Below are 25,358 nucleotides of genomic sequence, written 5' to 3'. Positions count from 1 at the left end.
GTGTGTGTTGTGGGGAGAGCATGTGAATGCCACAGTCTACATGTTGAGAACAACTTTGTGGAGTTAGTTTATTCCTTCTGGTTTTACATGGATTCTTGGGATTGAACTTAGGTCACCAGGCTTGCTCAGTAGGTGCCTTTACCTGATCTGATGGGTGATCTCACTAATGAATGTCTTCTTTTTAATTCTGTATCTGCTATAATCTTACTTATCCTGGTACTAGACATGTACACTTTTCTTTTGTAGGCTCACTGTACCCAGATGGTTCTTCTGGGTACCTGAAAGCGGATGATTCTGTTCCCCCGGGAGGCATCCATGTCTACAACTGGACTATTCCAGAAGGCCATGCACCCACTGCTGCAGATCCGGCATGCCTCACCTGGATTTACCATTCTCATGTAGATGCTCCACGAGACATTGCAACTGGTCTCATTGGACCCCTTATCACCTGTAAAAGAGGTACTTATCCAGACAATCACACAACATGCAATTTGGGACAACTATGGGAAGCAGTGAGAAAGTTAAATCAAGATCATATTGAGTAGCAACCTGAGTGGTACCCATTTATTAGCCTGTCAAACTCTCTTTCTACTGTTATGTTTATTTCATTACCTTTAAAAAACACCACTACTCCAAATAACTCCACTACTTTTCTGTTATTTCTTATTTCATTTTTAAAATTCAAATTAATGATGATGGCAGCCAACTCACATTTGAGTAAGGTAACTAATAAAAGCTTAGGTTGAATCAGATAGAAAATGGAGGATTCAAGGATTCAGCTGCTTGATTTGGAATGGGTTATTCTCAAAGAGTAGTCTGGTCTGAAGGCCAGGGCATTGGAGAAATTGTATTAAGCACTGAGGATGATTGGAGGGAATTATTCTAGGATCTGTGTTTTCCTCCTTTTTGACATAGATTCATCTGGCAAGTTTGGAAATAAAAACTGGCATCAGAAACATTTTCTGTTGTTGATAAACCTATAAAGTCCTTTCCACTCTTTTCCTATATTTTCTTATGAGAACACCTTGCCTTGGAGCCTATTATTAAGAATATTTTTATGCTTGCCCAGGGACCCTGAATGGTAACTCCCCACCTCAGAGGAAGGATGTGGACCATAATTTCTTCCTCCTCTTCAGTGTGGTAGATGAGAACCTTAGCTGGCACCTTGATGACAACATTGATACTCACTGCTCAGACCCCACCTCAGTGGATAAAGAAGATGGAGCCTTTCAAGAGAGCAACAGGATGCATGGTGAGCTAGGAGGAAGTGGCTGCATTGTGACATTGGAGACTTTTAAGTCCAGTTTCCATTAGGCCTACTATTTGTCAGATTAATTAATTAATCTGTGTTGTCCTTTTACTACAAAGATCAAGAGAGGTGAAGGATGGAGGGCATGTGGATTTTCTTTTGTCTTTGAATATATTGAGGATCATATCATTATGGATCAAAAAATGACACAACTCAAATCTCACTTCAGATATCTCCAGTTATGTAGGCTGTACCCCTGCCATTAAGATTATCTTTTTCATTGTGTAGAATAGACAGGATTATTGATTCTGAATTATATATGATTTAGTCACCTGAGTGTGTTGCCCACTGATATAAGTAATTAGTATTGCTTTGGTTTTAAAAGGATGCAAGATGGCAAAATTATCTACTTTGCGGAAAAAAAATGGCAACTTTCAAGACACATTCTTTATATTCTACTTTTGACTTATATTTTTTTAATTAGGGGGAGCTCGAATGCAGTTCCCCACAAATTATGCAGTTGATTTTACTATATTTAGGGAAATCACAGGGATCAATATGTTTGCAGTTCAAAGGATAATTGGCTAATGTCTATAAAAGAATTGGTTATATCAAATTAAAGATTAATTATACTAAATTAAAGATAAATAAAAGTACAGAGTCCCAAGTCATGAACAGAGAACTGACTTTAGGAAAAGAAATATCCTGATTTTGTTTTTTTAGTGAAGGAAGTTATTTAGTACTTTTGTATAAAAGCTATAAAGGAGCTGAAATTTTAGTGGAAAGATGGAAGGATGGACTAGTTAAATTTATTTTGAGTTTTATAAAGATAGATTCCAGTGGCCATGATAGTCAGGTAATGCAACTATCATACTGTGAAAATTTCAGAAGGAAACTGGCCAGAAAAGAAAGAATGGCTTGGGAAAAATATCTTACAGAATTTCCTTAAATCACTGGATTTGGAATATTTATTTTATTACTTGGTAGATCTGTAGTTCTTACATGGAAGTACCTTTACTTATTTACGTCTTGGTTTTCTCAATTTTTTGATTGAGACTAATAATATTTGTCTGTTTTAATTAGTTTTCAAATTTAAATGAAACAATGCTATCTACTCTTTTCGTCAGATGGTAAAAGATTTTCCCATTTATCTGTCTTTTCCTAATTTCTGAATTTTTCTTCTGCAGCAATCAACGGGTTTGTCTTTGGGAACTTACCAGAGCTGAGCATGTGTGCACAGAAGCATGTAGCCTGGCACTTGTTTGGCATGGGCAATGAAATAGACGTCCACACAGCTTTCTTCCATGGACAGATGCTGACTACCCGTGGACACCGTACTGATGTTGCTCACCTTTTTCCAGCCACCTTTGTGGCTGCTGAGATGGTGCCCCAGAAATCTGGAACCTGGTTAATTAGCTGTGGAGTGAACAGCCACTGGAAAAGTAAGGCCTAACATTTTTCACCCATGGAATATGTGAGGATAGTGTTTCTAGCTTGGAGCCATCTACATAATAGGTCTGCAAGCCTTCTTGTTGTAAATAAATAGAATGAAGTCAGATATTTATGTTATTTCTTGACTCTGCCGTTAATGTGCTGAGTAAATTTAGAACCTTTTTTGGGTCTACTCTTCCTGTCTCAGGGTTTTATTGCCATGAAGAAACATCATGAGCATGGCAACTCTAACAATAGGAAAGCATTTCATTGGGGCCTGGCTTACAGTTCAGAGGTTGAATCCATTATTATTTCAGGAAGCATGCTGGCATGCAGGCAGACATGGTTCTGGAAAGGTAGCTGGATGTTCTACATCAGTATCTGCAGGCAGCCCGAAGTGACAGTCACACCAGACCTGGATTGAGTATTTGAGACATCCAAAACCAGCTCCTTAGTGGCATACGTTCTCAAAAAAAGTCACACCTACTCCAGCAAGGCCATACCTCCTAATAGTGTCACTTCCTATGGACCTATTGGGGCCACTTTTATTCAAACTATCACATTCCACTCCCTGGCCTCCAATAGGCTTATAGCTATATCATAAGGCAAAACACAATTAGTACAACTTCAAAAGTCCCCATAGTCTGTAACAGTTTTAATGCAGTGAAAGTCCAATGTGCTAAGTCTCTTCTGAGACTCATGGCACTTTCTTAACTGTAATCCCATATAAACATAAAAATAAAAAAGCAGATCACCTACTTCCAATACATAATGGCACAGGATATCCGTTACCATTCCAAAAGGGAGGAAAGGGAACATAGTGAGGAAATACTGGACTAAAGCAAGACCAAAAAACCAGCAGGGCAAACTTCAAACTCTGCATCTCCATGTCTGATGTGAAAGTGCTCTTCAGATCTCCAACTACTTTCAGCTTTGTTGACTGCAGCACACTTCTGTCTCTTGTGCCTGCTCCATTCCATGTTAGCAACTTTTCTCGGTAGGTATCCTATGGCTCTGGCGGGTCTCTAAGGCAATCCAGGCTTCACCTTTACAGCTTCACACAATGACATTTTTAGGCTTCCATGCAGGGACACCCCTGATACATGTCTGGCCTCAGTGACTTTCCTTAGTCATGAGTGGCTTTCCTTAGTCATGGATAGAGATTCTACAATCCCTTTTTTCTATCCTTAACTCTAAAGGCAGAACCATATTGCCAAAGTTGCTAAGTTCTGCTTCTGTCTGGGGCTGGAACATGGACCCCTTGTTCAATTACATCCTCCCCAGATTTCTGTGTTGCCATAATATCATAAGAACAGTCTTTCATCCACATACTAATATTCTTCTCTGATACCTCTTGAACCAGGCCTTCACAGTTCAAATCACCCTCAGCATCACTGTCCTCCATGTTCTTATTAGAATGGCACATTAAGCCCCACTTAGAGAGTTCAACTGCTTTTCTAATCCAAAGTCCCAATGTCTACATTCCTGCAAACACACATCCATGCCTCTGAGGCAGACTTTGTTATTCTCTTCATTTACAAAAGGTGTATGCTCAGACTGAGGGCTTGTCTAAGGTCTTCCAGATGGTGACACATAGGTGGCTTAAACTTGGATGTCCTGACTTGAGTCTTTATGATGTTGCTGAGACATAGATCTTTTGCAGAGGATAGGCTGAAGATACGGTAAGTGCATCAGTAATTGCCTGGACTCTCTCTACTAGCCAGGCTCCTGAGTCAGGAAAAGTGGCTTATTTGGAGATAGTGGTGAAGAAACTAGAAGAGGATGGGAGGAGATAAAAGCAAGGAAAAGTGTGTCTCCTGTGTAGGAATTTTAACAGTAGAAAAGGAAAGATGTGATTTTTTTCAGGTGGCATGCAGGCCCTCTATAAGGTCGACTCTTGCTCCATGAACCCACCTGTGGACCAACTCACAGGCAAAGTTCGTCAATACTTCATTGAGGCCCATGAGATTCAATGGGACTATGGCCCAACGGGGCATGATGGCAGAACTGGGAAGAGTCTGAGGGAGCCGGGAAGGTAAGAGAGAGAGGGATCCTGTACCTACTCCTATCCAAATACCTGTTATACTCCTCCTTGAAATCCTTCTTTACTTGGAGGGTAACAACCTTGCCTAGATGGAATTGTTATTGTAATACCACTTTTTGTGGTTCTCTTGTTTGCAGTATGTAGCAAGCCTTTTGCAAGGTTACATTATGTACTCAATTAATGTTTCAAATATAATTTGATGTTGTTACTGCTGAGTATGTGCCCATGTTTAGAATGGAAAGCCCAGGTGGGACCAGTTCCTCATCAATCAAAATGACTTTTCTTTATTTTCATCAATTATTTGTCTCCTTGTACCTTTCTTTCTTATCATTTTCTGAAGAGAACAACTGAGCATGGGTATTAAAAAACACCTTGAGAAATACATGGGGGAAAAGAGGCTGCTTATGGTGAGCCCATGTCCATCCTTTTGTAGGAACTTCTCCAGTTTCCTTTCTTTTATATATGAGCCATGTTTACAAAGGTTAGAGCAGGTTAGTTCTTCACTGAGTTGCCAGGCCTAAAGTTTCTAGCTTATCAGGCCATTATCAGTGCAAGTTCTTTCACAGAGGTAGCACTTGGTAGATGACAGGGGCAAGACATAGGGAATATACTTGGATATCATTCTCTCAGTAAGAAATGCAATGAATATAGAGAAACCTTCAAAGTTGGTAATGACATTCTGAAACACCCTCTAAAAGCTCTATCTAGGCTTACCTAGTTAGTAGGTTTTCATGTTAGAGTGAATGATTTTCCTTCTCTTTTAATAACAGTGGATCTAATTATGTTTCTACGGCTGGCCTTTAACTCCTGGACTCAAGTGATCATCCTGCCTCAGGTTCTGAACTACCTAGAACTATATGCATCTGGGGACTGAAAGCATGCACTAATGTGTCCATCTAAAGATATTCTTGATAAATGAGAATAAAAGATGGGAGGATAATTTAGAATATAAACAAGGGGTATTGAATAGATTGGTCTTGGTTGACTGGAGGATGAAAAAAATCACAGACAGGCAAGAAGTTTTCAGATGTTGGTTTCTAGCATCTTTTGGTTTTTTTTTTTTCAGTGTTTGACATCAGCAAGTGATGGCTGCAGGCAGATAGAAGCAGCAGAAGCATCACCCTCTAATATTTCAGCCCTTATGTGGGATTTAACAATGGGACATTTAGTTGCACCATAGTATATGAATTCTTGGCTTTTGGCAAGAGTGAATTTTATGCTTCTTTCTTTCTTTGTTTTTTTCCAGACAGGGTTTCTCTGTGTAGCTTTGGAGCCTATCCTGGCACTCGCTCTGGAGACCAGGCTGGCCTCGAACTCACAGAGATCCGCCTGCCTCTGCCTCCCAAGTGCTGGGATTAAAGGCATGTGCCACCAACACCCGGCTGAAAGCTATTAATTTTTCTGTTAACTTTTGCAACCTGCCATGTTCCTAAAAGTGTTTATCATACCTAAGGAACTTTTTGGCAGATTCTTTTTTTTTTATTTGGTTTTTCGAGACAGGGTTTCTCTGTGTAGCTTTGGAGCCTATCCTGGCACTTGCTCTGGAGACCAGGCTGGCCTCGAACTCACAGAGATCCGCCTGCCTCTGACTCCCGAGTGCTGGGATTAAATGTGTGTGCCACCAATGCCTGGCCCGGCTGAATTTTATGTTTCTTAGTCTGGAATCTGAAGATTTAGGAGCTCTTTGGAATTCTATTGGTAACCAGGGTCTACGGGTTATTTCTTCTGGCTTCTTTCAGTCTGCTCTCTCAGTCTTTCCACTCCGGGTCTTCTTTCTGAACTGGCTATTTTCAAACCATTCGTTTGTTCTTCAGCCGTCATTGTTCTCTGCAAAAACTTTGGGTATCAATCTCTATATGCAGGAGCTATGGTACATCTGGGCCTGCTGTTCCTCGGAAGTCAGTGTTGTTCAGAAAATGAGCATGGGACATTGTAGGGATCATTTAGGGATAGAGTATCTCCTCTCACTGAAAGCAGAATCCTCACTGATATATGGGTTTCCATGTGGAATTATCAGATATTCTGCAGCTATTGTGTTGGCACTCCTGGGTGGATTCAGGCCTTTGGGCACTGCTACTGTGCAGGTGTGAGGCCTTCATAAATGCCATTTCTTTAGCTATCAAATGGCATTTGCCAGTACTCTGTACTGGGAATCCTGGCCCTGGGCTCCCAAACTAGGCAGTGGTTGCAAGCAGGTCTGTTTGGAATTCTTCCTAGATATACAGCATTAGCTTTTGGGACTGTCTTCAAAGCTGCCCGTTCCACTTCAGCTATAAAACAACAATGAAAGCAGCAACTCTTTGTATTTGGAAGCTTGAGGCTCAGAAATGCATGCTGCACTGGTCAGCAGGAACTCAGTATCAGGGATCAGAAACGATGCTGGAAGTAAAGGTGGTGCTTGGCAATGTTAGGTTTGTACAGTGCCCATGTGTGGCACTGGATGGTATTGTATTCAAGTTTTCCCTGTATATATTCTTCAGCTGTCAGTCACTGATCTGAGATCAAGTTATTGTTGAAGGCAGGGACTTGTTCAACTACCAAACAACTAGGCAGTGTATGGGTTAGTATGGGGCCTATGGTATCGATGTTTATCTTAAGGAATACAAACTTGTTAGTTTAGACTACTGCCACTGCCAGTTTTTCACATTAAGACCATACAACAATACCAAAAAATAGGTAAAAGACTACTTGAGAGAAATGTTTACTGGAGCCATTGCTGCAATATAGGAGAGACAGCACAGTATAGTGTCTTCTTGCTGACTTTCTGAGTAAGCCTACGTTACCTGATTCTATATTTTGAGAAGGGGAATTTGGATCAAGTCATAGTTATTTGTCAACCATAACTATTCATTTCACAATCCCAGTCAATTAGGCTGTGTTTTAGATCAGTCATAGTACTGCCCCACCCATGGAAATGGTTCCCTATTTGAGTAAGGTGGAAATGTTTTATCAAGACTTCTGATTGCAAAAAGTCTGGCACAAATTATTTCAGACAGTCTTGGCTAGAACTGTACCTCTAGGAGCCAAGACAATCAGTTGTAATCGTCGTGTCTCAAGGCATCAATAGTTTGTGCTGCTACAAGTATCATCTGGCTGGCTATTAGACTGATACTCCTTTTTCCCACGGCAGCTCAGGCAGCAAGGCATTTAATAGTTGCTAATTAGAAAGCCAAATTGGCTCATTCCTAATATTTTTGCGTGTTTACTGGAAAATGAATACCAGAAGGGATCACAGTATGAATTTATAGAACTTATTGTCAGTAATAGCAATAATCTACCTATTACAACTGAACTTGTAGTTATATTAGGTATGTTTTCAAGGTCAAACAGAGATGTATTTTAGATAGACAGGTGGTCTTCAAACACTTCAGAGATAAACAGAATATGGCAATTAAGTTGTTTTAATAACATAGGATTTTTTTCTCATTTTATGACAATGAAACTTGTCTTTTCTTGGAAGCACCAGTCTACTTCAGAGAAGATGATGGGCATCAAAGAAACTCCACATGGAATTTACTTTCTTTGTGGCAAAAGTTAGCCACTGGGCAAGAAAGTGCTCTTGTCTTGATTGGGAGAGTATGCTGTCCAAATTGGACAATCAAGACACACAAAAAAGGAAAGCTGATCTTTGCCAAGAGAAGGGTAGGACAGCCCTTCGGAATATCCTCCTTCACAGAAAAATCTCTCAGATATGCTAGGCTTGTAGGCTGAAGATGAATACCCCAACATTTCAGAGGAACCTTGGGTGACTGTACAGGCAGCCAGATGTTTCTCACATTATTTGGAATTTGCCTGCTTATACTTCCTGCTTACTCAAATAATAATATTTCCTTCTTGGGATTCTGATGGAGTTGAAGATTTTATAGTTTTTCCTTATACCAGATTCAGGAAAGAAATCCCCTAAAGAAATGTAAAGTGTATAAGGTTGAGATACATAAAAAGATAGTTTTGGTAATAGAAGTTAAAATAGAAGCGAATTAGGTACAACCTTTTGGACTCACCAAGACAGGATACATATGGATTATTTTCTCTGAATTTATTACTTGTTAATGGATTAAACATTTTTGATGTATTTATTGCCTGTATATATTGTATGTAGTTATTGTACTTACATGGTTTTTCTTGTATTAGTTATAACCTTTTTATTTTAGACAAAAGGGAAATGTAGTGATATCTTGTTATACTTTAACAAATAAAGCTTGTCTGAAGATCAGAGGTTGGAGTTAGCCATTAGTTAATCATAGAGGTCTGAAGCTAGTACAGACAGACAGGAAGTGATATGACTGGGCAGATGGAGGAAGTGATAAGGTGGGAGGAGACAGGAGCTCAGTCTCCTTTTGTGTGGAAAGTTTAGTAGGTAAGGTGGCTGTGGTTTGTTCCTTTATCTCTCTGTGATCTTTAGCATTTAGTCCTATATCTGACTCCAGGCTTTTCGTATTAAGACCTATTAGAACTCATACTCCAGTTGCTTGACTTTTTAACGTTTTGTGGGTGTTTGGATTTATTATATTTATCATTCCTCTGTCAAACATCAGCTAGCAAATACTTTCTCCCATCATGCAGTGCTTATCTTCACTTGGTTTCTGTTGTTGTACAAAATTTTTCTTTTTAATTCCATATGTGTCCATTTTTCAGTGTCAGCCTTATATTCTAAATGACTGTAGTTCTCAAAAAGCCATTATCTATGGCTATATAGTTTTATTGGTTTTCTTTCTTTACCCTCTAGCAGTTTAGAAACTCAAGTCTTACATTAAGATCTTTGATCCGTTTGGACTTGTTTTTTGTGCAGGGTGAGAAATAGAAATCTAATTTCAATTTTCTACATGTGGGCACCCAATTTTGCTAGCACTATTTGTTGAAAAGTCAGTCTTTCTCCAACATGTATTTTTGTAAAACTTCAGGGCGCTTTAACTGAGTAGGTGGGCTTACAAGTGGATCTTTGATTGTGTCCCATTTATCTACATGCCAGTATTTGTTGCAACACCATTCTGCTTCTGTTTTTTTTAAATAGCTGGATGGCTATTTTTAATTTTTTGAGATTATAATAATGTTGAATCATTTCCCCCTTCCCTTTCCTCCCTCTAAATCCTCCCACATACCTGTCCTTTCTTTTTCTTTATTGTTACTATTTTAGGTTTGTGATGTAATTTGAAATCAGTTATGGTGAATACCTCTAGCATTACTTTCTTTGTGTGTTCCCCATTGCCTTGATGATCTGGGATCTTTCATGCTTCCATATGAATTTTAAGATGTTTTCCCTGTTTCTGTGCAGGTTGACAAAATTTTTGATGGACATTGCATTGAGTCTATAGCATACTCATTTTCACATGATTAATTCTTCCTGTTCATGAGCATGTGATTTCTTTCCATGTTCTGGAGCCCTGTTTAATTTCTTTCTTGATTGCTTAAAAGTTTTCATTGTAGAGGTTGTTTGCTTCCTTTGTTACATTTATTTCAAAATAACTTGAGGGGCAATTTTGATGGGCTTGGTTGTTTGATTTCTTTCTCAGCATGTTTACTGTTGGCATATAGGTAAACTACTGATTTCTATGTGTTAATTTGCATATGTTGAAATACCACTGAATCCCTGGAATAAAGTCAAGTTGATCATAGTAATGACATATTTGATGTATTCTTGAATTTCATTCATGAGTATTAAGAAATAGGGCATCAATGCTTATCAGCAAGATTGCTCTATGCTATATATTTTTCTTTTTGTGTGTCCTTGCCTTTTTCTGGTTTTGGTATTAGAGAAATGCAGATTTTCTACACAGAGTTTGATAGTGTTCCTCTCTTTAAATAGCAGTATGTTTTAAAAAACAAACAGATTGCAAGATTGTGTAACATCTGCCTAGTGCCTAGGGAGAGTGTTCCATATGAAGAATGGACCATGGCAGTTGTACAATTGATTTTGAATGGATGACTTTTATTAAGCATACAACTAGGAATAAAAGAATAAAACAAACAACAAACAGAATAGAGATGGTAAAACATCAGATCAGACATGTATGTCATTTACTAGAAACTGACTGGGCAAACTTTGGGAACCAAAACTGTCTGCTGGAGCCTCAGACCAGTAAATAGGGTCCCAGATACACTGTCTTCTCCTTAGTGAGACTTCCTCTTAGTTGTTCCTAGTTATATCATGTTATATTTTTATATCATAGGATAATCAGTAGCTGAATCTTTTGCTTTGAGGAGGTACTTGGGAATGATTTGTTTCTCTCCTGTGTTCAAGGACACATTGTTTTGGCTCTAACAATTTACCCTCCTTCATGGTAATTTTACTCTTGTCATGTTTTGCTGTTCTCATTCAACTTTCTCACAGGGCTGGAGGCCAGCCTGTGACAAATAACCTTGGGTCTGAAGCAGGAGGTACGGAGATGACCCCACCTCCAGAGTCAGTTTCTCAGTGAGCTTAAAGAACATGTGGCAACTTACTAATAATATTTATATTATAGAGAGACAGTCCCTTCATAGTTCTATAGAAATTTGGAGTATATATAGGGTAAAGTTGGCCTTGTGATGGCAGGATGTGTGAGGGCATAGGGAAGTTCTTGAAGCTGTCTGGTGCTGAGGAGGTTAGATGCTGCTGCTCCTTCCAGCTGTCTGCCTAGGACTTGCAGATTATGTTAGTGAGGTTTTTGTTTGTTTGTTTTAGCATCTAGGATCTAAAGACATTTTGATCATAATTTTGGCAAACCAAAGTAAGTTGTCCAGAGGCACAAGTTCCAGTGATAATAAGGTGACATTTTCAGAGACTTTATTTATGACAAGATAAGAACAACAGGGTTTTTTTCTTTTGGTAGCTGTTCAGGGAGAAACAGATAACAAAATTTTGAACTTCCTAGGAAGAAAGATCTAATGAGCTAGTGGATGATCACTTAAAAAATGCCAAGAAACACAGGCATGTCACAATGAAGCAAGCTGATCATGATCCCTAGAGAACAGTAAATGGACATTAATTGCTGGGGGTGGCTTATTCCCTTGGGGCAGCACCAGAGAGAGTTTACCTGTGTTGAAAGAGAAAGGAACTAATTTTCCAGCCAAGATGTTTATGTACTGCTGAAGCTCTGAAATAAAATCTACTCACCATGTAAAAACAGTGATCTCAGATATTACTAAAGGGGTCAAAGTTAAGGACCCATCCAATGCCCAGTTTCTGGAGACTAACTAGAGTGGAGGGGCCAGTAGAGCTCTGGAAACTTCTTTATAGTAGGCAAGTGAACTTGGACACAGAAGACTATTGGTTGGTACAGGACTTTTGGAAGGCCAAGATAGTCTTCAGAGTTTCCACTGGTGTGCCTTAGGAACTTCATAGCCCTATCAACTCCTACACTTCAGTACTTCTTATCAGCCATCCAATGAAGCAGACAGAAAATAAGGGCATAATGAACACTTCTAAACTAATGAGTGAGTCAGAGTTCACCATGAATATCCAGACTTGGTTAACTGACTGTGGGAGGCTGGTGTAGAAATTTACCAATGTCTATAGGAACAACAATGCCCAAATCTTCATTGTAGTTTCCTGGCCATCCACGTTGCTTTCAGCTTTGTTCTCACGACTATCTTCTCAATAAATGGGAGTGACTTTGAAGGAAGTCAAGCTGTCCAATGCAGTCACCATGCAGAAATGCAGCAGTTAACATAATCTTTCTGCCCACCGTCTCACCCCCCACTGTGTTCCCCACAGGCCAGCAGCCTCATGAAGATCACAATTCCTGCCCTTACCCCGTGCACAGCCAGCAGTTAAATGTCATATACTCCCAGTAGCTATGGGTTCTTAGACTTTGGACATTTATTTTATTTTTTGTTGTATTTCTTGGATTTTCATGATGATCAATAGACTCCAAAGGGAAAAAAATGAAAAGAAAAAAAAAGTAAAGGAAGGTAAAAGAACACATATAGGCCGTGTAACTCTGGAGGACTGCACCAGTCTCAGTTCATAGAAATTAGAAGTAATAATAGTTCACCTTTCTATAAAGAATAACCAAATATTAAGATATATTATAGTACTTCCTCTGAAAATAAGATCTTTGTCATTGGTAATGTTCAAGAAAAATCTGTATCCCACTTATTAGTGTTGTCATCAGAGACGATGTTTTCATTGTTATGAACTAATCTACGTGGTTTATAAAGATCTAGAAGTTGAGCATCTATGGATGAGGTGGAACTCTATTTGATACTCCGTGGATTCATTTAACATTTACTCTCTTATATGTCAGTGGCCCAGATAAGTACTTCCAGAAGAGCTCTAGCCGAATTGGAGGTACTTACTGGAAAGTTCGATATGAAGCCTTCCAAGATGAGACATTCCAGGAAAGGGTACATCAAGAGGAAGAAGCACATCTTGGAATACTGGGTAAGGAATCTTTAGCTCTCAAAATTCTTGAACTAGAGACAAAAGAAGTGAGCTGAATTAATAACTTGAGCCTTGTGGTGACAAAAGCGACGTGTAAATGCATCTCCCAAGTTGAATCCTAAGAAATGAGTGTTTGTAAAAAAATGTCCCAGATCTGAGAGTGTTTTAAAATCAGTATGTTTTAAGCATAGTCAAATAGAGTTTTTCTATAAGACTTCTGCAAACCTTAGGTTGTTTTTGTTTATGATAAATGCTCAAGATGTAAATGGAAATTATATATCATTTCTTAAACATTCACTAGTAAAATGTTTTGGTACCAGTCTCTAGTACCACTATGATGCAGATTACATTCTGTGAATTGCCTGGGTAGAGGTACTCTTGAGGAACTATTTAAAAGCAGTAAGGCCATCCTGAATCCTGATAGTCTAGAGCCAAAAGTATATTCCTACTACCTAAAGATGGACTCATTATTATTAGGGAAGAAGAACTAGGCTTGTTGTATGATCTTGGTGATTATATCTAAAAGGTCCAAAGCACAGTATTAATATAATATGGGAAGGTTAGATGTGGTCTAATCACTTCATGGAACCAAGAAATGAAATAGATTGGGTGGGAGAAAACTTTGAAAATAATATATTATTCCAGGGATATTTGTGTACAGTTGATGCTGAATTGAAAAAGAATAGTAAGCACTACATTAGTTGGACAGGGAAATAAATGTAAGGAGAAAATATCATCCCTAGAAAAAAGAGTTATTGGTTTATGTAAAAGCATTTGTGTTGGCCAGTGTTCCATATGTATACCCAGTTGTTCAGTTATGAAGACCATGTGGAAACTGAGATAGGAAACTAAGTTAGAAGGTCTGACCTTGGAGTCTAGTTAGAATAAACAGTCAGGCTACTGTCTTGGGAGCCTTAAAAGTGAGCCAAGTAAGGGTGGATGTGATAATGAATAGCAAAACACACAGAAGTCCAGAAGTTTTGCCCAGACTACATAGTTCCAGGCCTGTATCCTCTTTCTTAGAATTTGGCTAAGATTTTGTTGAGCTCATATCTTAGATTGAACTTGCTAGATAGTATAACTATGGGAGAACAGAGAATAAATTCAGGACTGATTGAATTGGATCTGACTGTGGTGTAGAAGAAAGACATGACCTTAGGTTCTCACTCTGTAATTGCTGTTTGAATTTTTGTAGGTCAACACTTCTTCCCTGAAGTTATTTCATTTGTAAAATAACCCCTCCTAATTTACCTTAAAGTAACATGTGAGAAGCACAAGAGATAATGGATTTAATAGTGCTTTTTTTTATTATAAACAGCATGAATCTTAAAGTAGATTATTTTAAAGGGAAGTATTCTCTATCTTGTGTGTATTCCATTACATTTTCTTTCCCTGCCCCTTTGTTTCCATCCTTCATCTTTGTTTTCATTCTCATGGTCTCTACTTTCTATTTTCCAGGACCAGTGATAAGGGCTGAAGTGGGTGACACCATTCAGGTTGTCTTCTATAACCGTGCCTCCCAGCCATTCAGCATGCAGCCCCATGGCGTCTTTTATGAGAAAGACTATGAGGGTACCGTGTACAATGATGGTAAGCAGGAAGGATTTCCAACAATGTAGGCTGCAGGTGGCTCTAGAAGAAAAGTAAATGAAGAGTTGGGAGAAAGAGCAAAGTTTGTGGTCATGTGAATGAATGAATGGTGGAATATTGAAGCAGAGCCTACCTCATCAATAATAGAAAACTTTTTAAAAGTTCAGAAATAATCCCTGAACATATACATAGTCTTATAAAAGGTACTTTCAGAAGGCACAGGTATAGAGTAGTAATGGAGTTTATATCATGCATGGGCAAAGTCCAGAGTTCTATTCTCAGCAACAAAATAAGAATACACTTAAATGTATTCTTATTATAAGTGTATACATCATGAACTTTTGAAAAACATAAATATATAAAATTATAAAACAATCATCATTCATAGACAAAGTGTCAAGTGCATTTTATATGCCATTTAATATTTTTCTGTCTGTAATTATATTTTTAAGAAACGAGATGATTTGAACAGTTTTTCATTCTACTATTGTCTACATTACACTGTATCTGTCTATGATCATAAAACAACATTTTAATAGCCATGTAACACTATTTGACATGGATTTTCCATAGTTTCTTTACTTTAGCTTATATTGCTCAGGTGTATACCTTTTTTAGTAATTTTAAAGATTGCTAATATTTAAATAGTAGCATATGAATGTGTATATCCTAACTTCATGTGGGTTTATGTCACATGACAGAATCCTATAAGTGGTATTACACTGTAACTAATTTCTTATTTTCTCTGATGATATTTTCACATGTTCAGTCTAAGATAAACATGTAAAAAGAACTGAATGCATAAATGTGAAAGTTGCAAACAAATATAAAAGAACTTTCAATAAGGCGGTCACATTTTGTTCTTTTATGTAGTCAATACTATGAAGGAGGGGAAAGAGTTACACAGGTAACAACCAAATGCAACCTGCAAACTTCTACTGATCCTTGATATAAAAATAGCTTAAAAATCACTCAGAATCCAGATGTGAGGGCACACATGTAATACCAGTACTTCAGAGGCTGTCAGGATGTTTACAAGTTTGAAGCCACCCTGGTGCTATTAAACACGTTTGGTATGATGATTCATGTCTATGATCACAGCAGTTGGGAAACAGAAGAGGATTGTCAGGAAGGGTGAAGCTACCCTGGGCTGCTACTTGATTCCAGGCTAGCCTGTGCTGCCTAGTAACATTTTGTCACAAGAAAAATTTAAAACTTAAACAAAGCAGAAACTTGGGGGATAACTTATGGAGTTTGGGCAAAGACTAGTCCTTGAATGATGTCAGGAAATTTCTTAGCTGTGATTATGCTGTTCTGATGAAACAGAAGAAATTTTTTAAGATTTATTTTTTCCTATTTTTGTTAATTCTTTAGGAGTTTCATACAATGTATTTTGATCATATGTACCCCATCCACCCATTACTCTCAGATCCATCCCTACTTCCCTACTAACACAACTTAGTATATTAAGAAAACATAACAAAATAAAAACAACAACAACAACAAAGATCCAACTCCCCATTGTGTTGCACATATACTCTTGGATGTGTGTCCTTCACTGGAAGGTCTTCAACCCATCGGGGGCTCTACATTTTAACAAACTCTCCCTACCCAAGCAGGCAATAGCTTCTTAGCTACCTGTAAGACTTTGTATTCAATTCCATTCTCCAAGATGGAATTTTGTCTGGCCTGAGATTGTGCAGGCCTTGTAATCCTCTCTCTCAGCTGTTATGAATCCGCATGTGCAGCTACCCTGCTGTGTTGATCTTGTGGCCATCCTCTACCTCTGCCTCTTAGGATATTTCTGTTCCCTTTCTGTAATTTTTTCTGAGCCTTGGATAAAAACGTTGTGTTAAGGCTGAGTAATATCCATTCTCTTTTTCTCTATACCTTGGCCAGTTGTGAGTTACTGTGTTAGTCGCTATCTACTGCAAAAAGAAGTTTCTCTGATGAAGGTTGAGAGATGCACTAATCTCTTCATAGAAAATACATCAGCCATTAGAAGTGAGTTTCATATTATGCTAATTTAGTAGAATGATGCTAATAGAGTCTCCCCTAGGGCCTATCACTTGTCTCTTCTCAGGATCATGACCCCAATAATAGTTATAGCTATGGCTTTCAACTTGTGGGGCAGGCCTTAAATCCAATCACAAAGTGGTTGGTTACTCCCATAGCATTAATGTGCAAGTGGTATGTTTTGCCAGGCCAGCTATTGATGTAGATCGTAAGGTTCAAAGCTAGGTTGGTTTCTTTTCTCTTTATCTGGCATTCTTATCACCACCTAACATGACAGCTAACAAGTAGGTGTGAAATTTCCAGGTGTATCAGCTTGATTTCTCCATGTCCTGTGACTCAAGTGCATGGTGGCTTCAGCAACAGAGCTTTGCTATCTAGTTCTGGGTAGCAACCAAAAGCATTTCCAAGAACCTTTAGTATTTAGGGCTCAATGGGACTTTACTTATCAAAATTTCCAAAATAGATAACTTGTTCCTGTCATTGGCCTTATGTGTTGGCCTGTGGTATCTCACAGGGACACGCTGTGCTGCTATGGGGTAACTCTATGTAAATTCTTTGTTGATGATGCTTGAGTAGATTTTAGGAAAACTTTATAGTAGTATGTTTCCTATATGACTTTTTCAAAATGTCCCTAATGTTAGTTATTTCTTTTTATTCCCTCCTCTGTGCTGTCATGCCCTTTTCTTTCCCATTTAACCGTTCCTGTCCATTATTCCCCTTTAATATTACTGTATTGTATTTCCCCTCCCTTATCAGATCTCTGTTTTTTATATATTCTGTGTACTAACCTTCCGTTAGATAAATACTTGTTAAAGATTATTTCCCATTATGTAGGCTGAAACTTTGCCTGAATGACAGTATTATTTGCTGTACAAAAGCTTTTCAGTTTCATGAAGTCCTATTTATTAATTTTTGGTCTTAGTGCCTGTGTTATCTGTTCTGTTCAGAAATTTTGTTTCTTGTGCCAGTGAGTTCAAGGCTTTTTGCCATGTTCTCTTCTGTCAGATTCAGGCTATCTGATCTTATGTTGAGGTCCTTGATCTATTTGGAGTTGAGTTTTGTACATCGGGAGAAATAAAGATCTACTTTCATTATACATATAGTTATCCAGTTTGATCAGCACTGCTTGCTGAAGATGCTATTTTTTTCTCCAATGTTTATTGACTACCACTTTGTCAAAAGTCATATGGATGCCAGAATGTGGGCTTATCTGTAACTCAATTCTATTTCATTGAACAAATGTCTCTTTTATTGTCAGTACCATGCGATTTTATTATGATAGCACTCTAACACAACTGGGAATCTGGGATAGTGACACTTCTAGCTGTTCTTTCATTGTTTTGGACTATGTTTGTGTATCTGGACAGTGTATCCTAGGTCATTTATGTTTCCATATGAAATTTAGGATTTTTTTTTGCAATTTCTGTGAAGAATTACACTGGGATTTTGATGGGAATTTTACTGAATGTGTAAATTGCTTTGGTAGGATAACATTTTCACATTATTAATGCTGTCAGTCTATAAATATGGGAGGTCTTTCTGTCTTCTGGTATCTTACTCAATGTACTATGCCTGTGTCTTAAAGTTTGCATTGTACAAGTCTTTCAAATCCTTTGTTAGATTTAGTATGAGCTATTTTATTGTGGGGGGGGCACTTGTGAATGAAATTATTTCCCTGGTTTCTTCCTTGGTATGTTTTCCCTCTATTTATATGAAGGCTACTGGTTTTTGTCTGTTAGTTTTCTAGTCTATTACATTGTTGAATGTATTCATCAGGTATAGGAGATTTCTAGCAGAATATTTTAATATGGTAGGCCATTTGTATCTATAAATTCATGCATTTGTTAGATTTTTTATGACTTGGCGAAATATAAATTTTTTATAGTATGTACTCATGATTCTCTGAATTTCTTTAATGTCTATTATATTGTCTCTCTTATTATTAAACAACACACAACTGAATAATTGGACCAAGGATGAAGTCAATTTATTAAGGAAATTTTAAAATTTCCTAGAAGGTTTGAAGAGATGGCTCAAATGATATGTGTACTTGCTACTCTTTCAGAGGACCTGGGTTTGCTTCCTAGAATCCATATGGCATCTCACAACTGCCTATGGCCCCGGTTCCCATTATTCCAGATCTGGCTTCTATGTGCACCAGGCATGCACATGGTGTGCATGCATAGATATAGGTAAAACATTCCTATACATAAAATTAAAAATTTTATGATGAATCTTTAAAAATAAATTTAAAAACTTCTTAAAATTGATTGGAAATGAAAGCACAACATTTCAAAATCTATGGGACACAGTGAAAGCAGTCCTAAGAGGAAAGTTTATCACTAAATGCCTACATAAAAAGGCTCTCAAGCATTGCAATAACCATCACTGAATGTTACTGCCATCATTGCTGCCTTAATATGTCTTTGTAGTTTTCATTTTTATTAAACTCTTTGGAGCTGATGATCCTTACTCTAACCAATGTGAATAATGGCTTCATGTTTCTCTGCAGGTACATCGCATCCTGGCTTGGTAGCTAAGCCTTTTGAGAAAGTAACATACAACTGGACAGTTCCTCCCCATGCTGGGCCCACTGCTCAGGATCCTGCCTGTCTAACCTGGATGTACTTCTCTGCTGCAGATCCTACAAGAGATACAAATTCTGGCCTGGTGGGCCCTTTGCTGGTTTGCAAGGCTGGCGCCTTGGGTGTAGATGGCAAGCAGGTATTTCTGGGGAGTCTGGGTAGGAAGTCTGGCTGGAGAGAAATAGCGTTGAGTTTCTGGGTATGTGTCAGGAATGGGTCTGCATCCTGGAGGTAAGGGAATAGAAAAAAGATAAACCAGAAATTATATCAGAAATTAGTAGTTGGTGACTTTCTATTCATATATATATATATATATATATATATTATTTTACATGCAAATACATGTCTTCTTAGCTTGTGTTTCTTACTTTTTCCATATTCCCCAAATCATTATTTACCCCTCCCATCTCAGTGGTTCATATCATTGTTCATAATCCATAAACCTGCTTTAGTATTTGTTTGCCATTTTTTTCATCTAGTCCATGATTTCTGTGTAACTTTGAGCACACTATTTAAAATCTCTTTAACTTAGCTTTTTCATCTGTAAAGAAAGGGTTAACAAAGGAAATTGTCTTTGATTTCTTTGAAGATTCATAGAATGAATACACATAAAATGCTGACTACAGTGTCTGGCATCCAGTGAGCATCCAGTAAACATAAGCTTTAAAAATTATAAATGTTAATGCATTTCTATTTTTTTTAATTTTCTAATTTTCTTCCATAGATCTTCCCTGCTTTCTTAGCTATTTCTCCTTAGTCCTCTTCCCAGGTGACTTCATGCTGTCTTTGGTCACATACTGTGGTGTTTCCTTAATCCTCACCCTGTGCTTCTTCCCTGCTTCCTGTCATACATTATTCGCCTCTAGTCTTGTTCCTTACTCTGCCCTTATCTCCTCTACAATTTGAAGTTTTCCTGAGGAAAACCTGCCTAGCAACAACTGCAGCTCTGAGCATGAGATATGGGCCTGGCTCTGAATCTGAAAAAGGAAATGAAAAAGAATCAGGAATCCTTGGGTCTACAACTACACAATATTCAACTGCTGAAACCATTGTCATTCCTCCCTCTATTTTTTCCAATGGGACTACAGAAAGGAATGGATAAAGAATTTTTTCTCCTCTTCACTGTGTTTGATGAGAACATGAGCTGGTACAGCAATGCCAATCAAGCAGCTGGTATGTTGGATTCCCGACTGCTCTCAGAGGATGTCGAGGGCTTCCAGGACTCCAATCAAATGCATGGTATGGGGAATAGTTTTGCCTTTGTCTATAACTTTAGGATCTTAAGGAAAATGTAATTGTATTCACACTCATAACCCATTCCTCAAAGTGTTTATTTCATTGCTAATCTTTATGCAAGGGACAAGCTAGATGGAGGAAGACAACATAAACAACAGTTTTCTTATTACTATTATTCTCTCTCTCTTTGTGTGTGTGTGTGTGTGTGTGTGTGTGTGTGTGTGTGTGTGTGTGTGTGTGTGTAGGTGTAGGAGTACATGGAGTATAGAAGAGGTCGTCTAATCCTATTGAATTGGAAGTGGTTGTGAGCCACTAGATGTGGGTGCTAGGAGCTTAACTCAGGTCCTCTGAAGAGCAGCAAGAGCTTGTAGCCACTGAACCATGTGACCACCCTGCAACAACAGCTGTTCTTACACTGATGTCTTGTGCCATGATCTATCTGTATTACACAGTATGGGAGGCACTGGAAGATGAAAATTGTGTACATGTGATATTCTATGGGGTATGGCAGATAAAGCAGGGGTGATATTCTTTCATTCTTTTCCTTTGTAGTTCTGGTAACAGAATCCGAGGCCCTTTTGCTTGCTAGGCAAGTGCTCTTCCATTAGGCTACACCTACTGCTTCCATCTAGTTCTGTCTCCCTCTACCCTTCCTCCATATCCCTTACCTCATCAACGTGTGACCAGTTAGTTTTCTTCCCACAATCACAGCTTCTACTTATTTCATTTTTTGCATTGTTATGCCCTTAAGTTGAAATATACATATTCACATATTTACCTTCAGCCTTTGGAAATTCTGCCCAGTTTCTAAGATTGTACTCAGAAGCTACATCACCAATAAGTGCACTTCTTATCAGTCAAGTCCAGGCTAGTGACTCTCATTTCTATGTACCACTGTGTGCTAGTGCTAGGAATTTTAAAAGCATATGCTCCATGTATTATTCAACATTGTAATTATTTGTTACATGGTGCTTCATTTCTTCTAGAGTTTGTTAATTATCTCTGTCTTCCACATTTTCTTTAATTATTAGGTTCTCACAAAGTACATGTTAATTGATTTACTGAAGTACAAATCAATGGGTAGATGGATAAAAGAATGAGGGAAAAACTAGTCCCAAATTTCCATGAGAGTCCAGCAGCTTTCAATGAGATGTGAATAGCACCCGCAAAAATAATTATTAGAACGATCCAAGCAGACTACTAAATGTGTAGAAGAACCTTTTAAGTTCAAAGGAGAAAACTACTAATAAGGAACAACAAATTTATGTGATTCATTGAAGAACAGAATGCCTGAGTGGAGGCTGAAGATTGAATAGGGTTACAATCAAGACATTATAGGCAGGGGACGAAGAACTGAAGAATAGCAATGTTCTCATCAGAATCCTAGCAGATTGGTTAAATAAGTCTTGTAGTCTGACTCTAGTGAGATGGGAACACAGAAAGGTTTCCCTATATTGGGGGGGCAAGTAGATAGTAAGGGGACATAAAAATGAATGTGTTGTCTTTTGTATCTATCTTTTTTTCCTTCCCAAGGTAGTGCATTATTATGGAAAAAGTAAGACCCTTTCATGAGTCATATCATTCTACTTTGAATTTATTAAACTCTTAGTAGACATTAATAGGGATTCAAAACAAATGAGATGCTTAGTGTAGAAAAATTTTGGACACCCTGGAATGAGTTATATTACAGAAATTTTCCTCAGAGGGAGAGGTAGAAAGACAGGGATATATATATATATATATATATATATATAATATATATATATATATATATATATATGAATGAGCTAGGACATGAAGAATGAGTAGAAGATTAGTAGATTACATCGAGACAAGAAATGAAGTCTATTCTAGGGCTGAGGAGAAAGCATTACAAACTCAACAAATACACTGCAAATAAACTAGATTTAAAACTTTATGAAAAGTTTCTACATCCTGATAATCCTCTCCGCCTATGCAGCAATTCAAATTAGAACAAATCAAACCGAATTAGAAAAAACTCATGTTTAATGGATACAACACTCCTGGGTGGCCTTCCAGTTCCCAGAGAGGAGACAGGAAAGGGCGACCAGAAGAACCATGAGTCTGGTCTCTGGGAGGCTGTTTAAATACCCGGTAGGAGTGGTCTTGAGTATCTTTGGGGAAGGGACCATCCTTTGCCAGGCTTTCTGAGATAGCAGCAGGGTTTGGAGGGAGATGGGGTAAGGAGGCTTGGGTGGAATTTCCACCATAACATCCCAGACTCTTTGGGTATTTAAGATGTAGAGATGAATAGGTATGCTAAGACAGTAGTGTGTGTGTGTATGTGTGTGTGGGGTATGCCTGTGTAAAGACTTCAGGGAAGGGTATTTGGAAAGAGGCTTTTTCATAACAGCTCTAGGTAAGTAAAAAAAATTTTTTTTGTATTACCAGTGAAGATAAAGAGAAGGACTTATCTTGAACTTGAAACTGGAAAATACACTCTGGAGAGGGATGTAGAATTAGAACAGTGAGGAGAAAGAAAAAAAATCAAAGAAACTGCAAGAAAACTAGAAAGTATAGCATGAAAGAAATTTGGAGAACATGGTAAATGGGAGTTTAAGTGTGTGTGTGCGTGTGCGTGTGCGTGTGTGTGTGTGTGTGTGTGTGTGTGTATGTTTGGGTATGTGCATGCAAGAGTTGAAGTAGTAGAAAATAGTTCATTGTTTCCAGAGTGTGGTAAAAGAGGGGAAAGAGGTGAGACCAAAAAAACTAGTGTGGGTCTCATCCCAAAGGCATTCTATGAATACAACCCTACTAGCATAATAGAAAGCAGAGGAGTTTAGGATGATCTGGAGTTTCATGCTATGAGCAATCATAGTATAGGACTGATATGCTGCTGACCATGATTTGAGCAATCTAATGTCATCTTCCTATTTTGTCTGTGTTTTTGTTTTTCAGCTATTAATGGGTTTCTGTTCTCTAACCTGCCCACGCTGGACATGTGCAAAGGTGATATGGTGGCCTGGCACCTGCTTGGCCTGGGCACAGAAACTGATGTCCATGGGGTCACCTTCGAGGGCAACACTGTAGAGCTTCAGGGCATGAGGAAAGGTGCAGCCATGCTCTTTCCTCACACCTTTGTGATGGCAGTTATGCAGCCTGACAATCTTGGTAAGTACTTCAGCAGCAGGCACAGAACTCACAGCGTTTGTTATGTAGGGTGTTGAGAGTGACAAGCGATAACATGGGAGGAGGAAGGGCTGGTGAAAAGAAAGGGGTGTGTTCAGGGCCTTGGGAGATTTTCAAAACACTTGTATCTCTTCGATGCATTGTCCATGTTCTGATTATTTGATGTTTTTGTCATTTGCAGAGTGAATAGGAGGTTGAGAAAGTTCTGTTCTGGAGCAAGAGGAGGGAAATTTAGGCACTGCTCAGCTTCAGGCAGTGCTGATATTACAGACAGTACACTTGGCTACACAGCTCTTTGGCCATACAGAGACAGATTATAATACAATCAATCCTTATATTTAGGAGGTCAATGGAATGGACCTGTGTTTTGAACTCTGCTATTCTGTGAAGATTTCTCCAAGCTCTCGTGTGTGTGTGTGTGTGTGTGTGTGTGTGTGTGTGTGTGTGTGTGTGTGTGTTTAGTCAAATGTATTTGTAATGAAAACAAAAGACTAGAGAAAGCTATGTTTTGTTCAACTACATGCCTCAGTTATAACTAAGATTGAGAAAGACTTGTGGCCTTCCTTTGGGCTGTAACAAGGAACAGAAGTATAAACAATGTGAAATGAAGTCATTGTTTGTGTATGAAAATGAGGGACAAGAAATCTGAAGATCTGGAATGCAGAATCTGCTTTGCTACTACCAAAAAGCATGGCATAAGCAATCTGCTTTTACTTGGATTCATTTTAGATCAGAAATCAAAACCTCAGAAGGACCTTTTAATCACTTTGTTCTAATCACTTCCCTAATGTGTACAGAATCAGCTGTCCCTCCCTCTTTTTCCCTCCCTCCTTCCTTCCCCTCTTCTTTCTTCTTCATTTCCTTTCTTCTCTGCACTTCCTCTCTTCTCTCCCCCTTTTTTGTCAAGAAATTTGACTCAAATGCTTTTCAGTTTTTCTCAGATTCCATTAACCTCAAGCCTTTCATAATGCACCCGAATTTTCTTCAGTCCCTAGGGTGTCTTCTCCTCCTAGCCAGGCAACTTTCCGAATCACCACAGTCTCTACTAAACTTTGATTTTTATTTCTTTAACTTTTATTTTAATTGTGTGTAAATTCTATTCATATTTGGAACATAATTCCTTCCTTCAAAAGAACAATTCTTTGTAACAATTTTAAAAATTTCTTCATGGATGTGAACTTTACAAACACAACACAATGCTTTTCTCTTTAGATATCCTATTATTTCCCATCTACCTAGAGCATTTTCTTGTCCAGAAAGAGTTGTTAGCAAATTATCCACATCAGTTAATATAGTTGAAAGAAGCCAGAGGGGCATGCCCAGCTCTGAATGAGAAAGATCATAGCACTGAGCTGTGATCCCAAAGCCAAACTCCCAATTTAATCTCCTTTCTGAAAACCCAGCCCGAGTCCCCAGGAACATCTGCATCCTTTGTTAGGCTTCACTCTAACTTTAAATGAATGAAATTATTATTTGTTTTTTGCTGTCATGCAATGAACCAAAAGGGTAGCTTTAAAACATTCTGGTTAGACAGAATGATATGTCTTTATAGTCCTGGTAACTTCAGTGACTGAGACAGGGATTGCTTAAGCTCAGGATTTGGGGACCAGCCTGAGCAACAGGATAAGATCTCATCTGAAAATATAATGGAAAACCCCCACAAAAATGGTGAGAAGTCTGGAGGGAAATATAACA

The 25,358-nt window shown here is 38.3% G+C and overlaps 1 protein-coding gene across 1 annotated transcript in view; it reads left to right on the top strand.

Annotated features, from left to right (window-relative positions):
* The window catches only part of Heph (hephaestin), a 73,624-nt gene that overhangs the window by 4,867 nt on the left and 43,399 nt on the right, over positions 1–25,358 (top strand). Inside the window, exons 3-11 of the mRNA XM_035450257.1 lie at positions 247–459; positions 1,070–1,252; positions 2,437–2,691; positions 4,547–4,715; positions 12,950–13,086; positions 14,545–14,676; positions 19,205–19,416; positions 20,366–20,516; positions 23,433–23,645. Coding sequence (XP_035306148.1) covers positions 247–459; positions 1,070–1,252; positions 2,437–2,691; positions 4,547–4,715; positions 12,950–13,086; positions 14,545–14,676; positions 19,205–19,416; positions 20,366–20,516; positions 23,433–23,645 — 1,665 coding nt within the window. The remainder of the gene's footprint in view (positions 1–246; positions 460–1,069; positions 1,253–2,436; positions 2,692–4,546; positions 4,716–12,949; positions 13,087–14,544; positions 14,677–19,204; positions 19,417–20,365; positions 20,517–23,432; positions 23,646–25,358) is intronic.

This window comes from Cricetulus griseus, chromosome X (assembly GCF_003668045.3).
Source record: "Cricetulus griseus strain 17A/GY chromosome X, alternate assembly CriGri-PICRH-1.0, whole genome shotgun sequence".
Lineage (NCBI taxonomy): Eukaryota > Metazoa > Chordata > Mammalia > Rodentia > Cricetidae > Cricetulus > Cricetulus griseus.
The sequence above is the reverse complement of the archived record's forward strand: the minus strand, read 5'-3'. Positions and strand labels throughout refer to the sequence as shown.